The following is a 14,425-nucleotide window of genomic DNA, read 5'->3' on the forward strand; positions in this document are numbered from 1 at the left end:
GTAATAATTTTTTGCTTTGACCTTGGAATGTTGTGGTAATACTTTTTGCTTTGACCTTGGAATGTTGTGGTAATACTTTTTGCTTTGACCTTGGAATGTTGTGGTAATACTTTTTGCTTTGACCTTGGGATATTGTGATAATGCTTTATGATTTGACCCTGAGCTGTTGTAATGATAGTTCTGCCTTGACCTTGTAATTGTGAAATACAAATTATCTGCATAAGCATATAACAGATATACTGAGGCATGACAGGATAGTACATTGAGAGATATGACAAAGGTGATATATCGAATTAAAGGGTCATAACCAAAGTGAAAATATCATCCTTGTTAAAAGGTACAGGTCAAACAGAAATAAGATTAAATTTGATCAATATTCTTACTTAAAAAGAAGATCAACATCATCCCACACTACAATGTCCCACTCCTAGACAGCCCTGTCACTAAAACAAATGGAACCAGCCAATTTGACATATAGGTCGGAATTGAGTGGCAAATGAATGGTAATAAAGATTATATACTTACTAGGTGAGCCCTGTGGCGTATCCCCTGGTGATTCAGTCCTAGTAAGGACCAGGTGGGGAGGTACGTATGACATTATATCATTCTCAAATACACTGAAAAAAAAAACCAAAAAAACATGAGGTATAAAAGAAACAAAGGGCATGTAAACAAAATTAAATCAAGATTTGTTACACATCCATATCTTTATAGATACTGGCAATATTGTACATAAATATACAAATATTCATAAATCTGCTTAATAAAAAACAGCCCACGTATTAAACCTGCTAACTGCATAATTGTTGTACATGTGTGGGAAAGAAAACATGTTCATCAAGATTTTTGAATAAAAACTATACATCATCTTATGCATCACCTCAACAGTAAGATGAGATCCATATCATTGCACATTTTTTCCAGGGCCTCTGTTCCTTCAGTGCGTATCCTGTTGATTTTGTCGCGCAGACGATGACTGCTATAACCCTGATACGTTTCCTTTAGGATGTCTGGCAAGTTTGGCTGTCTAAGGAATGCCACCACCTTGTCATTGTAAGCTAAAACAGCAAGTAACACATCTTAATGTGATACACCATTACATAATTGTACAAAGAGAGATAACTCATACATGTATTCCCAAGGCTGCCTCTGCACAAGTTATTGAAGCTGTTTCAACACAAGGGTTTTAAGGTCACCTGTGAATATCTTACTTCATTACCTATCACTGTCTCCTTCTCTTCCTTGCTTTCCCTCGCTTTACTCAATTTCTATTCCATTTTTATCTCTCTTTTTAAATATATACATGTAACAAACCTAATTTTATGAAAGTGTACAACAGTCATTTTTGGTAGGTATGTTACATTTATGTGCAATGTAACTTTTGGGAGAAGACTTTTTTAAGTTGTCATAACTTGTGCCTACTTCCATTTGTTTGATGACACAATTGAAATACATTATCATCAATTAAAAAACAATGATGGAAGGGATAAAGATGGACAGATCAGAACTGACATTGCATAGTGTGCAGAGCGATGTAATGTAATGACAAAAATAGGCAATGTAGAATGAAATAGACTAAGTAATATGTATCATGTAGCTTTTCTGGTTAGAGTGGGGGAAACAGAAAGAACTTAACAAAGGCAGATCAGGTATCACTGAACATAATCATACACTGACTAGAGGAATTACAAAGGTAGATAACTCTATTACAAAGGTAGATAACTGCACTAACTGTGAACTGAAAGCTATTATGATTAAAAAGACTTACGGATTTACACACATATAATCAGTTGACAAATCTCGACTTACTTGAGGGTACATCCTCTACATCAGTCACAGCTACGTGTCGTGGTGGGGGTGGTGGCTGTAAATATATGTACACTACATAGCACCCTTGTGTTATTAGATAATATTACCTGGATATAACATAAATCCTGCATCAAAGGTGGTACAGTAACAAGACAGAAACATACATTTATTTTTCAAGAAATAAAAAATTATCAGTCTGTTAAGATATGGTTACAAAATTTCCTCTACATTTTACTCTGTTCAAATAACCATTTATCAATCAAAGATGAATGAATGCCGGTAATGAATAATTACAGGTTTTTTAACATTGACGACATGGGAGTAATCTAATGATCATTATTTTTAAACAGTGAAGATTTATCCTGTGAAGACTTACAGCATGCTGAAGTCGACTTGGGTCATCGACAGTGGGTCGTGACCTGTTACGGAAGAGTGAGGTATGGAGGAAGTCAGGATTAATTGGGGGGACATCTGTGGGTAATCGTGGATCTATAAATGTTGTCAGTCTGCGGTGGTGGTCAATAAAGAAATGCTGAAACCATCAATAGATAAATTTATTAATCATAGCTGGCCTGACAAATGATGATATCCAAAATATTTCCTGGTTTACTAGTTAAAATTATTTGTGGGTTAACTACAAAGTTGTTGTGGGTTAACTACAAAGTTGTATCATGAATTAATGAGCAAACTGAAGAAGTGAACACAATGAACACAATATATCAGATAAAACCTGATACAAAGAAAAGAAATTGAATATTTTGTTATAAGCATGTTTTACCTTTCCACTGCGGTCAAACTTCATCTCCCAATTAGATGGAAGTTCTTTATTTGTATCAACAAATAAATTCATAAAAGATACGAGGTCCCGATTATGTTGGTATCTGTTTAAAAATAATAAATAAAATTACAGAAAATTCTAGCCCAAACAATTTTGATCCACTCAGTAGCATCATAATTATCTTAAATATTCAACAGCCATCGGACTGATTTCTGTAATAACACTTTTATACATCAGAATTTTAAACAATAGAATAAGAGAACATTAAAGTTACATGCATCAAATCCTGTCACTTACCGATCAAAATTTTTGGCATCTCTTCGGATTTTACTTATCATATGTTTTAATGTTCCATTACGGTTATACTCCACCATAGCTCTCTGGAAAAAAGAAAAATTATATCATTTATTATTTTTCATATTAAAACAAAAGCTATCATATCATACACTGAAATGTGGAATTAGCAAACATTTATTTGAAAACACATAATAATATATGCTTCAAGAAACATTTCTATTGCAAATCACTCAGGAAATATTTGAATCACAACACTTGTTTCAAATCATTTCAAGTGAGGTAGAAAATGACTAGCCCTTTGAGTCTAAAACTTCAGCATTATCATAGACATTAAAGTTTTTCAACATAAATAAGGATCTCACTTGGAGAACAAATATAAGCTGTTCAATGAAGGAAGCCATTTTGTGGCGAAATCGACAAGAGAGTATTTCAACAAAATCAGGGTACCAACTTACATCATTGCTCTGAAGAATTGGAAAGAAGTCTGACCGGGTGAGAAATTTGATGGCGGGTAACCTGTTGTCCTGGATTTCTGTAGGTGGAAGAGTAGGCGGTGGAGGAACAGGACTACGAGACTGGGCCGATGTTTGAGGACTGTTGTCACTCCCTCCTAAACAACAAGGAAATATTCAATATTGATAACATAGTCATTGTATCAATATCAGTATCTGTTTTATTGATTTTTAACTAGGTAATAAGTATATATAAACTTTCAGGACAATTGTGATTTTGCCACATGTCTTTGTTATTCCACATTCCAGCTTCATTTGTAGATCAGCAAAATCTAGACAGTATAGTTATGAGTTTGCACCACTAACTCATTAGAAAGAAGGAAAAACACACACTCAATGCCCTGGTGAAGCTGCCATTTTGTTTTGTATCACTGCACATTACTAGATATGTCCTGACTGACAGCTTCATGACAAGCCGATATCATTTATTTAGGATGTACCTGATGAAGTGCTCTCTGCTGAGGTGTTTTCTGTGTCCTGCTGGCTCTGAGTAATAGTTCTTCTGATGCTTTGATACCTGTGGTTATCATAAGGTTCAGATTAATTTGTAAACTGATTACACGACAGCCTTGTCTTCCTCTAGTAGTTTTATCACTACTGTTTGATCAGTGTATAGATTCCACCCATCAGTCACAAAACTTGCATGTGAAATTTTGGATGACTATGCTGTCACATTCACTTTAATAGAGATTCAAAATCAGGTATGGGAGGGATTGTAAAACGATCTAAAACTAAAGCTTTTGTTAAGATAATCACATAAAACCTTTCTTTTCATGGCAATCACTTAAAGTTTAGGTTTAAGATAATTTCATGATCCTAGGACCAAACATTTACTCAGCACAGCTCTAATTTCAGTGCTGGAACTGATATCCTTAAACTGATTAAAGTATTCACAAGTATATAACACCCTTATGAGTTTCCTTTCCACAAATCATAGTGCAATGTCAAAATAAGAAACAAATCTTGTGATCGTCATTGAACGAATAAGTATATAAATCTTCTGTGATCCTGACATCAAACTTAGAATACTACACTGCATGGGAATGGGACATGGTCAAAAGTTTTACCTTCTGTCCAGCTGTTGTCTCTGTTCAGAGCTGATTGTTGGTCGCCTCTGAACAGCTCGCTGACCATTCTGAGGTTTCTGCCATGTTGTGGTACGGTTGATGTGGTCAATGTAGAATATACGTCCATGACTGTCCACTCTCGCCTCCCACCCTGGGGGCAGGGGTTCATCCCCTGGAGTAGGCTCCACACGAACATATTTTTTTCTAGCAGGGAGTTTTGGCAATGGGGACTGACTACCTTCTATTAAAGGAAAGCACACATACCGTTGGTTGGTCATATTTTCATTAATTTTGATGGAAATTTATTTCCTTGCTTTTGAGAATAATTTTTATCTATGAATTCAAAGTCACAAATGAATTACCTGCTAAGATACCAATATGTTTATTTATTGATTACTGTTTGTCGATGAAATGAAGTCTCCATAAACCTGTAATTTTATAAAAACCTTGAAATTTGTTGCTCACAAAATATGTGATTTTACAGTATCTTATAGTCACCTGACGATATGTCTTCTATCACATACATTGCATGTATCATAACACTGCAAAAACATGTATACTACACATTCATATTTTAGTGTTCATAGTAGGCTAATTACCTTTACTTTGACGCTGGTTCTGACTTGAGCTGGATGTATTTTGCTGAGGCTGTCGTAGTTGCCATACCACTGCATTGGAAGGCGAAGAATCACTGGTTTTACTATTACTACGTTTACTTCCCTCAGCCTTGTCAGTACTGTTACCACCCTCAGCTGTGGAACTCAAAGCCTCAGTAGCGTTTGACACCACTGGGGCCCTGCTGTTGGCTACAGGATGGGCTGCTGACTGAGAAGGAGGCTGAGCACTAGTGGGAACTTGTGGAGCTAAAGAACCCATAGCATCATTCTGAAAACTTAAATTATCACAACCACTGACTGTTCCCTCACTACTGGTGACTGAAACAGTGTCATCCACATCACTTCTACCTTTGTCCTTTAATTTCTGAGTCCATTTTTGTAATTGTTGAACAATTTGTTCCCTATTTTGTTGTTTCTCCTCTTCACTGAGAATCCTGCCCCTGGGCACAACCCTAGGGGGTGAGGCGCTGTTGGGAGTTGCAGATGTAATTCCTGAATGTCTTTCTAGCTGAGGACGCTGGGGAGTAGTATGGAGGAGGTCAGCCTGTTTAAAGGTTGTGTCGTTGTGAGGGAGGCTGCGTCTGTTGGTGTAACGTGACCTGTCTGATACCGAGTCAGAATATGAAGTTTGCATAGATAATGGACTAGCACGTGGACTTACCTCCACTGAACGTGAACTTGGGCTGGTTGAGGATCGACGCGAATCCTTTGACACAACTGACTCAATGGAGGGGAGCATTGCAAGTTGAGCGAACACTGTGCCATTCCCCCCTGCTCCACTACTACTTTGTCTACTGCCTCCTACCTTACCACTTGGGGGCAGAGTCGGATCACTGAGACTGTGTCTATTGCTCCCACTTTTACTAGTGTGGGAATGGGGTGATTCAGTCATATTGTGTCTTTTGCCACCATTCTTACTATGCTGAGGTGATTCACTCAAACTATTATTGCTACTACTATCCCCTGAATTCTTTTTCCTTCTGCGACGTTTCTTACCACCCTCCTCCTCAAGCCCTGAGGCATCATTGTCTGTACGCATGGCACGTGGGCGAGGAGTCACACCCTCCGCACCTATCACATTAGGAGTTTCAGACAATAAGTTCTCCTGTGAGCCTTGAAATGTTTCCATGCTATCAAAGCTATTTCTGTCACTGGCACTGTCTTCTCGCTCTATCACTGCACCCACAGCGCCTCCACCTACAGAGAGATGGGGGATGGGGCTATATCTACGCGGGGGGAGGGGAGGTGGTGGTGGTTCTAATGATCCCGGATCTGGTACTAATGCAGTAGCTCCAGGGCTCATGAGTGCCCCAGGGGTGAAGGAAGGTTTGTCATTCCTCTCTGGTGTACGAGGTGGTAGAGGTGGAGCATCATCACTCCTTTGTCTCGGAGGCAGTGGTGGAGCTTTGTATGTTCTTGGGGGCAAGCTAGGTGGTGCCACATGTGGTGTTACTGTTTCTCCATTTGTAATGATACTACCTGCCATGTTCTCTACTTCATCACCAATATCTTCATCTATCAAATGCCCCGGAGAAGTCACATCACCTATAACACACACTGGGACGTTCACCTCCTCTACAGGAGACATCACAATGCTAGATATCACATCATTACAAGTCGTATTAGAACCTATCACATCTATAGGAGTCACATCTGAAACTATCACATTCATATTACTTACACCACTACATACTACTGGCAAGGAAAGATCTGCAGCTATTACATTTCCAGAAGAGAGACTTAAAGATGTCTCCTCTCTTGGAGAAGAAAGATCACATGACTTTCCTTCCTTAGGAGAAGAAGGACCACTAGAGGTTTCCTCCCCAGGTAGTATTTGACTAAATGAGGTGCTTTCCCTGGAATCTTGATCACTAGTAACGTCATTGGGTAACAAAGGTAGGGGCTTCCTTGCTTTTGTTTTACAAGCAAGAGAAGTCTCTGCCTCTAACACCGCAGCAGATTCCAATCCTGTGGTGTCTACCTCTCCATTACTATCCCCCACAGGGTCGCTGGATGTGGCTGCCATCCAGCCATCGGACAAGTCTGAGGCAATGCTAGGGGCTGTCAGACTGTGATCATCACTTGACAAAGTTGTAGCCACCCATGCATCCAGTGAAGGGACAACATGTCTGTGATTTGGCTCAGGTGTGATCTCAGAGCCCCCAGAATTATCACTACTAGATGGTGTCACAGTTTCATCAGTCCGTGAGTTGGGTACATCAAGGTGGTTATGAAAATCACATATTATACTTGGAACTGATGCGAGATTTGGAGGACTACAACTGAGAATTTCCTCCTTATTTTCCACCAAGTCTATATCTACATCACCAGGTATACGGTTCTGAGAGTTGGCAATATTGTACATTGATATCCCAGAATCCTCCTGGTCTTCCGAGTTGCTATCCTCAGCTGTCATTGCCATTTCAAGATCAGAATGTACTGGGCAGCGATTTGCAACCTTCTGTAAAGTAATATTTTCTGGTAAAGATGACTTTCGGAAATTTGGCTTCCTTTCTCTTTTTGTGTGACCTTCATCTTCAGACTGTGCATCTGAAAGATAATTGTTTTTAATTTGAACTTTGTAACCAGCTTAAATGTTAACTTCTGCTTCAATATAAATCTTAGTCTTCCTTGAGTAATATAATCATTTGATTTGTCAATGTATTAAAACTTTTAATCTAAGTACTCAGATTCAGTCTGCAAAATTGAAATTAGTCAACATTTTAGATTCACAGTCTTAAGTCTTGAAATCTTCCTTGTTTTTGTAACGATCTGCATATTTTTACCAGTCTTAGCTTTCTAACCTACTGCTGATCTAGGACTTCAGATGAACTTACGTTTAAGTATAGCTGTCTTGCGTTTGGCCGTGTCACCTTCCTTCCAGTTGTCTATACCAGCAGTAAATTTGAGCATGCCACTTACACTATCAGACGGATTTCGTTTTGTCAGGTCCAAGCAGAAAGATACAGGGCTGAAATAACAACAGATATGTATAACTCACTATACCTGATAAGTGGGAAAGGGAAAATACTGGAGTGTCCGTAGAAATGAATGATGGAGGAGAAAAGAAAGGGTTAATGAAACTACGGGAATACAAGTATATCTATTGTAGAGGAAATGGAATTATTGTAATATTACAATCAGACCCGTTTGTAAATGCCGCTAAATGGATATGAAGACAGCGACCATGGTCCATTCATTATGAAAGGTGCTTAATTGGAACCCATTACAACTAGCATGTTCTTGAATTGAATATACTCAAGAGGCAACTAGGTCTATAACCACTAGCTTGTAGTCATAGAACTGTAATTATATCTTTATATTAAAATCTATTTTCACACATCCATAATTTGAAGTTTTATTTCTTGCATAACCACTATATGTTCACCAATTAAATAGTCAAGACTTTGTCATAAACCAATACATTACCCAACATTTACTGACCAATTACTATTCCCTGCCTCAACCTTATTTTGGTTTGGACTGTACCCTGTACTTACCTTTTACTAGATTTTTGTCCATCACTTTTTGTACAGTCAACACAGCCCTAAGTTTGACCTGGGCTGTCCAGTGTACTTACCTTTTACTAAACTTTTCCATCACTTTTTGTACAGTCAGCACAGCCCTAAGTTTGACCTGGGCTGTCCAGTGTACTTACCTTTTACTAGACTTGTCCATCACTTTTTGTACAGTCAACACAGCCCTAAGTTTGGCCTGGGCTGTCCAGTGTACTTACCTTTTACTAAACTTGTCCATCACTTTTTGTACAGTCAACACAGCCCTAAGTTTGGCCTGGACTGTCCAGTGTACTTACCTTTTACTAAACTTGTCCATCACTTTTTGTACAGTCAACACAGCCCTAAGTTTGACCTGAGCTGTCCAGTGTACTTACCTTTTACTAGACTTGTCCATCACTTTTTGTACAGTCAACGCAGCCCGGCCCAAGAAACGACTGATTGTTGGACGACTTTTGGCAAATTTGTCTTTGATTTCGAATTCCATTATATCCGTAGGGTATGATTCAAATGCAAAGGTCTACAAGACAAAGTGAATAAACATGAGTAAATGTCTCACAAAAGAAAGAACAGTGTATTACTGTGTAAAATACAGTTAACCAATTTTCTCTTGTGACTACTCACTTTTCAATATTATTTCTGCATCATAGTATGTTCATGGCAATTAATGTTTAGAAAACAGACTATTCTAAACTATATTATAACCATTTCCATCTTAATTTACATCAATTAACTTTCAGAAATTTGCAGCAACTAACTTTCATAAAACAGACTATATTAAACTGTATTATAATTATCCCATCTGTCTTAATTTGAGATAACTAACTTTCATAAAACAGACTATATTAAACTGTATTATAATTATCCCATCTGTCTTAATTTGAGGCACCTAACTTTCATAAAACAGACTATATTAAACAGTATTATAATCATTTCTATCTCTGTCTTGATTTGAGATAACTAACTTTCAGAAATTCACAGCAAGACTACATGAAACTATTTTATAATTATTATTGAATATTACAATCCTCATTTACCAAATTACAGCAAGTGACCTTAGGAAATTTGTTTACAAAACTAACAATAGTAAATCAGACAGGAAAGAAAACTGGTTAACAGTAAGCTGTTTTGAGACAGGTATTGATTGTTTGGTATTTTACAGTAGTAACTGGTGATGATTCTTCTACATTTGTCTGTCAATATGAATGTCTGTTACCAAGTTTCATTTCACCATCATTATCATTACCTATTATGAGAAAAAATCTGGAAAAGGTCATTTTGAAAAAGAGAGTTACAGTGCAAAAATGATAGCCTTGATCATATGATGTCAAAATTGTTTAAAAACATTGACAGACTGTTCATTATTACAATACATTGATAACTGAAATGTGTTGGTACACCAGAGCACACTTACCGCATGGGGCCAGTGAGGGTTGGTGGTATTGGGACAGATACTTGTCCGTAATTCGTGATGATGGTGGGATGTGGACGGACATAACTTTCCCGGGTGGATTGTCATCTTAATGTAAGGGTCAGGGTTGAAAAACATTCCTTTCTTTAAATTCGTTGCTTCCACATCTGAAAATTACAGCAGTATGTTTCAGTAAGTAATGATGTTTCTGGCTATTATTTAATAAAATAGTTCATTTCCAAACAATGATTATCTTTTTGAAGACCTTGAAGGGTTGCATCACCTCTACTTACTGAATCTTGCAGGTGTTAATGTTGAATTTCTTAAACATTTCTTAAATACCTTTGTTTTATCAGACAGAAATAAGCAAAGAAGTTTTATATGTGGCTGAGAAGATCACATATTTATCTGTCTTGATATTTCCGTACTAGTCCACTGTAACCTATATTAATAAGTGTATGGCTGTACCCTATATAGCTAGTATGTCACTGTAACCTATATAGTCAGTGTATGGCTGTACCCTATATAGCTAGTATGTCACTGTAACCTATATTAATAAGTGTATGGCTGTACCCTATATAGTTAGTATGTCACTGTAACCTATATTAATAAGTGTATGGCTGTACCCTATATAGTTAGTATGTCACTGTAACCTATATTAATAAGTGTATGGCTGTACCCTATATAGTTAGTATGTCACTGTAACCTATATTAATAAGTGTATGGCTGTACCCTATATAGCTAGTATGTCACTGTAACCTATATAGTCAGTGTATGGCTGTACCCTATATAGCTAGTATGTCACTGTAACCTATATAGTCAGTGTATGGCTGTACCCTATATAGCTAGTATGTCACTGTAACCTATATAGTCAGTGTATGGCTGTACCCTATATTGCTAGTATGTCACTGTAACCTATATAGTCAGTGTATGGCTGTACCCTATATAGCTAGTGTGTCACTGTAACCTATATTAATAAGTGTATGGCTGTACCCTATATTGTTAGTATGTCACTGTAACCTATATAGTCAGTGTATGGCTGTACCCTATATTGCTAGTATGTCACTGTAACCTATATAGTCAGTGTATGGCTGTACCCTATATTGCTAGTATGTCACTGTAACCTATATAGTCAGTGTATGGCTGTACCCTATATAGTTAGTATGTCACTGTAACCTATATTAATAAGTGTATGGCTGTACCCTATATAGTTAGTATGTCACTGTAACCTATATTAATAAGTGTATGGCTGTACCCTATATAGCTAGTATGTCACTGTAACCTATATAGTCAGTGTATGGCTGTACCCTATATAGCTAGTGTGTCCTTGTAACCTGTACTATCAGTGTATGACTGTACCCTATATAGCTAGTGTGTCCTTGTAACCTATATAGTCAGTGTATGGCTGTACCCTATATAGCTAGTATGTCACTGTAACCTATATTAATAAGTGTATGGCTGTACCCTATATAGCTAGTATGTCACTGTAACCTATATTAATAAGTGTATGGCTGTACCCTATATAGCTAGTATGTCACTGTAACCTATATAGTCAGTGTATGGCTGTACCCTATATAGTTAGTATGTCACTGTAACCTATATTAATAAGTGTATGGCTGTACCCTATATAGCTAGTATGTCACTGAAACCTATATTAATAAGTGTATGGCTGTACCCTATATAGCTAGTATGTCACTGTAACCTATATAGTCAGTGTATGGCTGTACCCTATATAGTTAGTATGTCACTGAAACCTATATTAATAAGTGTATGGCTGTACCCTATATAGTTAGTATGTCACTGTAACCTATATAGTCAGTGTATGGCTGTACCCTATATAGTTAGTATGTCACTGTAACCTATATTAATAAGTGTATGGCTGTACCCTATATAGTTAGTATGTCACTGTAACCTATATTAATAAGTGTATGGCTGTACCCTATATAGCTAGTATGTCACTGTAACCTATATAGTCAGTGTATGGCTGTACCCTATATAGTTAGTATGTCACTGAAACCTATATAGTCAGTGTATGGCTGTACCCTATATAGCTAGTATGTCACTGTAACCTATATTAATAAGTGTATGGCTGTACCCTATATAGCTAGTATGTCACTGTAACCTATATAGTCAGTGTATGGCTGTACCCTATATAGCTAGTATGTCACTGAAACCTATATTAATAAGTGTATGGCTGTACCCTATATAGCTAGTATGTCACTGTAACCTATATAGTCAGTGTATGGCTGTACCCTATATAGTTAGTATGTCACTGAAACCTATATAGTCAGTGTATGGCTGTACCCTATATAGCTAGTATGTCACTTGTAACCTGTACTAATCAGTGTATGGCTGTACCCTATATAGCTAGTATGTCACTGTAACCTATATAGTCAGTGTATGGCTGTACCCTATATAGTTAGTATGTCACTGAAACCTATATAGTCAGTGTATGGCTGTACCCTATATAGCTAGTATGTCACTGTAACCTATATTAATAAGTGTATGGCTGTACCCTATATAGCTAGTATGTCACTGTAACCTATATAGTCAGTGTATGGCTGTACCCTATATAGCTAGTATGTCACTGTAACCTATATTAATAAGTGTATGGCTGTACCCTATATAGCTAGTATGTCACTGTAACCTATATAGTCAGTGTATGGCTGTACCCTATATAGCTAGTATGTCACTGTAACCTATATTAATAAGTGTATGGCTGTACCCTATATAGCTAGTATGTCACTGTAACCTATATAGTCAGTGTATGGCTGTACCCTATATAGCTAGTATGTCACTGTAACCTATATTAATAAGTGTATGGCTGTACCCTATATAGCTAGTATGTCACTGTAACCTATATAGTCAGTGTATGGCTGTACCCTATATAGCTAGTGTGTCACTGTAACCTATATAGTCAGTGTATGGCTGTACCCTATATTGCTAGTATGTCACTGAAACCTATATTAATAAGTGTATGGCTGTACCCTATATAGCTAGTGTGTCCTTGTAACCTGTAACCTATATAGTCAGTGTATGGCTGTACCCTATATAGCTAGTATGTCCCTGTAACCTATATAGTCAGTATATGGCTGTACCCTGTATAGCTAGTGTATCCCTGTAACCTATATAGTTAGTATACGGCTGTACCCTATATAGCTAATATGTCCCTGTAACCTAGATAGTCAGTGTATGGCTGTACCCTGTATAGCTAGTGTGTCCTTGTAACCTATATAGTCAATGTATGGCTGTACCCTATATAGCTAGTGTGTCACTGTAACCTATACTATCAGTGTATGGCTGTACCCTATATAGCTAGTGTGTCACTGTAACCTATATATAAATTCTATATATGTTTGATGCAGAGTTTTACAATGAGGGTACATGCATTCATTGATAATCACAAAAGACAACAAAGATATTCTGTTGATTCCGATATTCACATGTTGATACTAACAGTGGTAATCACATTTCCTCTAGTTTCCTAGCTGTGTGTTTCACACAAGTAGGTGAAGTATACCATGCTAAAACCTCTCAGTAAAATCAATACCAACACTGTCAAGCACCTGCAGGAACCCACAAACAAAGGCTTGGGACTAGGTCCCTATGATACAGTTATTCTTAAATTCAAGGCCAAACAAAAAATATCATCATCACCAATATTGCAGAAAACACAAATCTGACAGTATACTTATCAGTTATATCAGAATGGTCAAGGACACCATTAATGGGAAGCAACCTTGTGCTACTACGAATCAGATTGGAATCTCTAGACAATCTGTCCTAGATAGTGTGATTATGAACACAGAACACCTTGAATGTTATGGGAATACATTTACTGACAAGGAAAAGTGAAATCAGGACATTTTGGGAAAGATCCACCTTCACTTACCGATTGGTTCTGATATAACATCTATTGGAATAATTTCAGTAATTAAATTTTTTTAAGTCAAGGAACAATTGTAGAAAAAGAGACCAGTCCATTTAACAAAAACATTTGTTTATATAACAAATGATTATGAATATCTGTATCATATCTATTGAACCTAATGTAAGACAAGGGGGATACCAGACTAAATGGGGCAGGATTTGGCATCATAAAATATTTGTTTCAAATATTTCCTGGCTGTAACATGACACCAAAGTCTGTTCATTTGGGAATGTATTTCCTTTTTGAGTACATCTTATTGTCAAATTCATGAAAGATTACTATCTATTTAAATAAGGTATTGCAATAAACATTTGTCACTTCAATTTTAGGCCATCAAATAAAAAATTACAAAAATAATAAGGGGACGTAACATGACACTAATTTTGCCATCAGCAAGTTTTTTAGGTACTAATAGAGGAAGATACATTTTTCTATATTGCCATTGAATATATAATGTCTATAAAAATTTTCAAAATAATGTGAAAGAA

General features: G+C 36.9%; 1 protein-coding gene across 1 annotated transcript in view; it reads right to left on the bottom strand.

Annotated features, from left to right (window-relative positions):
* LOC132545036 (E3 ubiquitin-protein ligase HECW2-like) overlaps positions 1–14,425 on the bottom strand; it is a 42,627-nt gene that overhangs the window by 10,575 nt on the left and 17,627 nt on the right. Inside the window, exons 5-17 of the mRNA XM_060208708.1 lie at positions 10,010–10,173; positions 8,973–9,115; positions 7,918–8,051; positions 5,063–7,630; positions 4,464–4,704; positions 3,837–3,913; positions 3,340–3,494; positions 2,885–2,967; positions 2,588–2,690; positions 2,186–2,341; positions 1,810–1,864; positions 881–1,058; positions 526–617 (exon numbers count right to left, since the gene is read on the bottom strand). Coding sequence (XP_060064691.1) covers positions 526–617; positions 881–1,058; positions 1,810–1,864; positions 2,186–2,341; positions 2,588–2,690; positions 2,885–2,967; positions 3,340–3,494; positions 3,837–3,913; positions 4,464–4,704; positions 5,063–7,630; positions 7,918–8,051; positions 8,973–9,115; positions 10,010–10,173 — 4,149 coding nt within the window. The remainder of the gene's footprint in view (positions 1–525; positions 618–880; positions 1,059–1,809; positions 1,865–2,185; positions 2,342–2,587; positions 2,691–2,884; positions 2,968–3,339; positions 3,495–3,836; positions 3,914–4,463; positions 4,705–5,062; positions 7,631–7,917; positions 8,052–8,972; positions 9,116–10,009; positions 10,174–14,425) is intronic.

This window comes from Ylistrum balloti, unplaced genomic scaffold, assembly GCF_031769215.1.
Source record: "Ylistrum balloti isolate Yb309-2 unplaced genomic scaffold, AGI_CSIRO_Ybal_v1 Utg369592, whole genome shotgun sequence".
NCBI classification, from domain to species: Eukaryota; Metazoa; Mollusca; class Bivalvia; order Pectinida; family Pectinidae; genus Ylistrum; species Ylistrum balloti.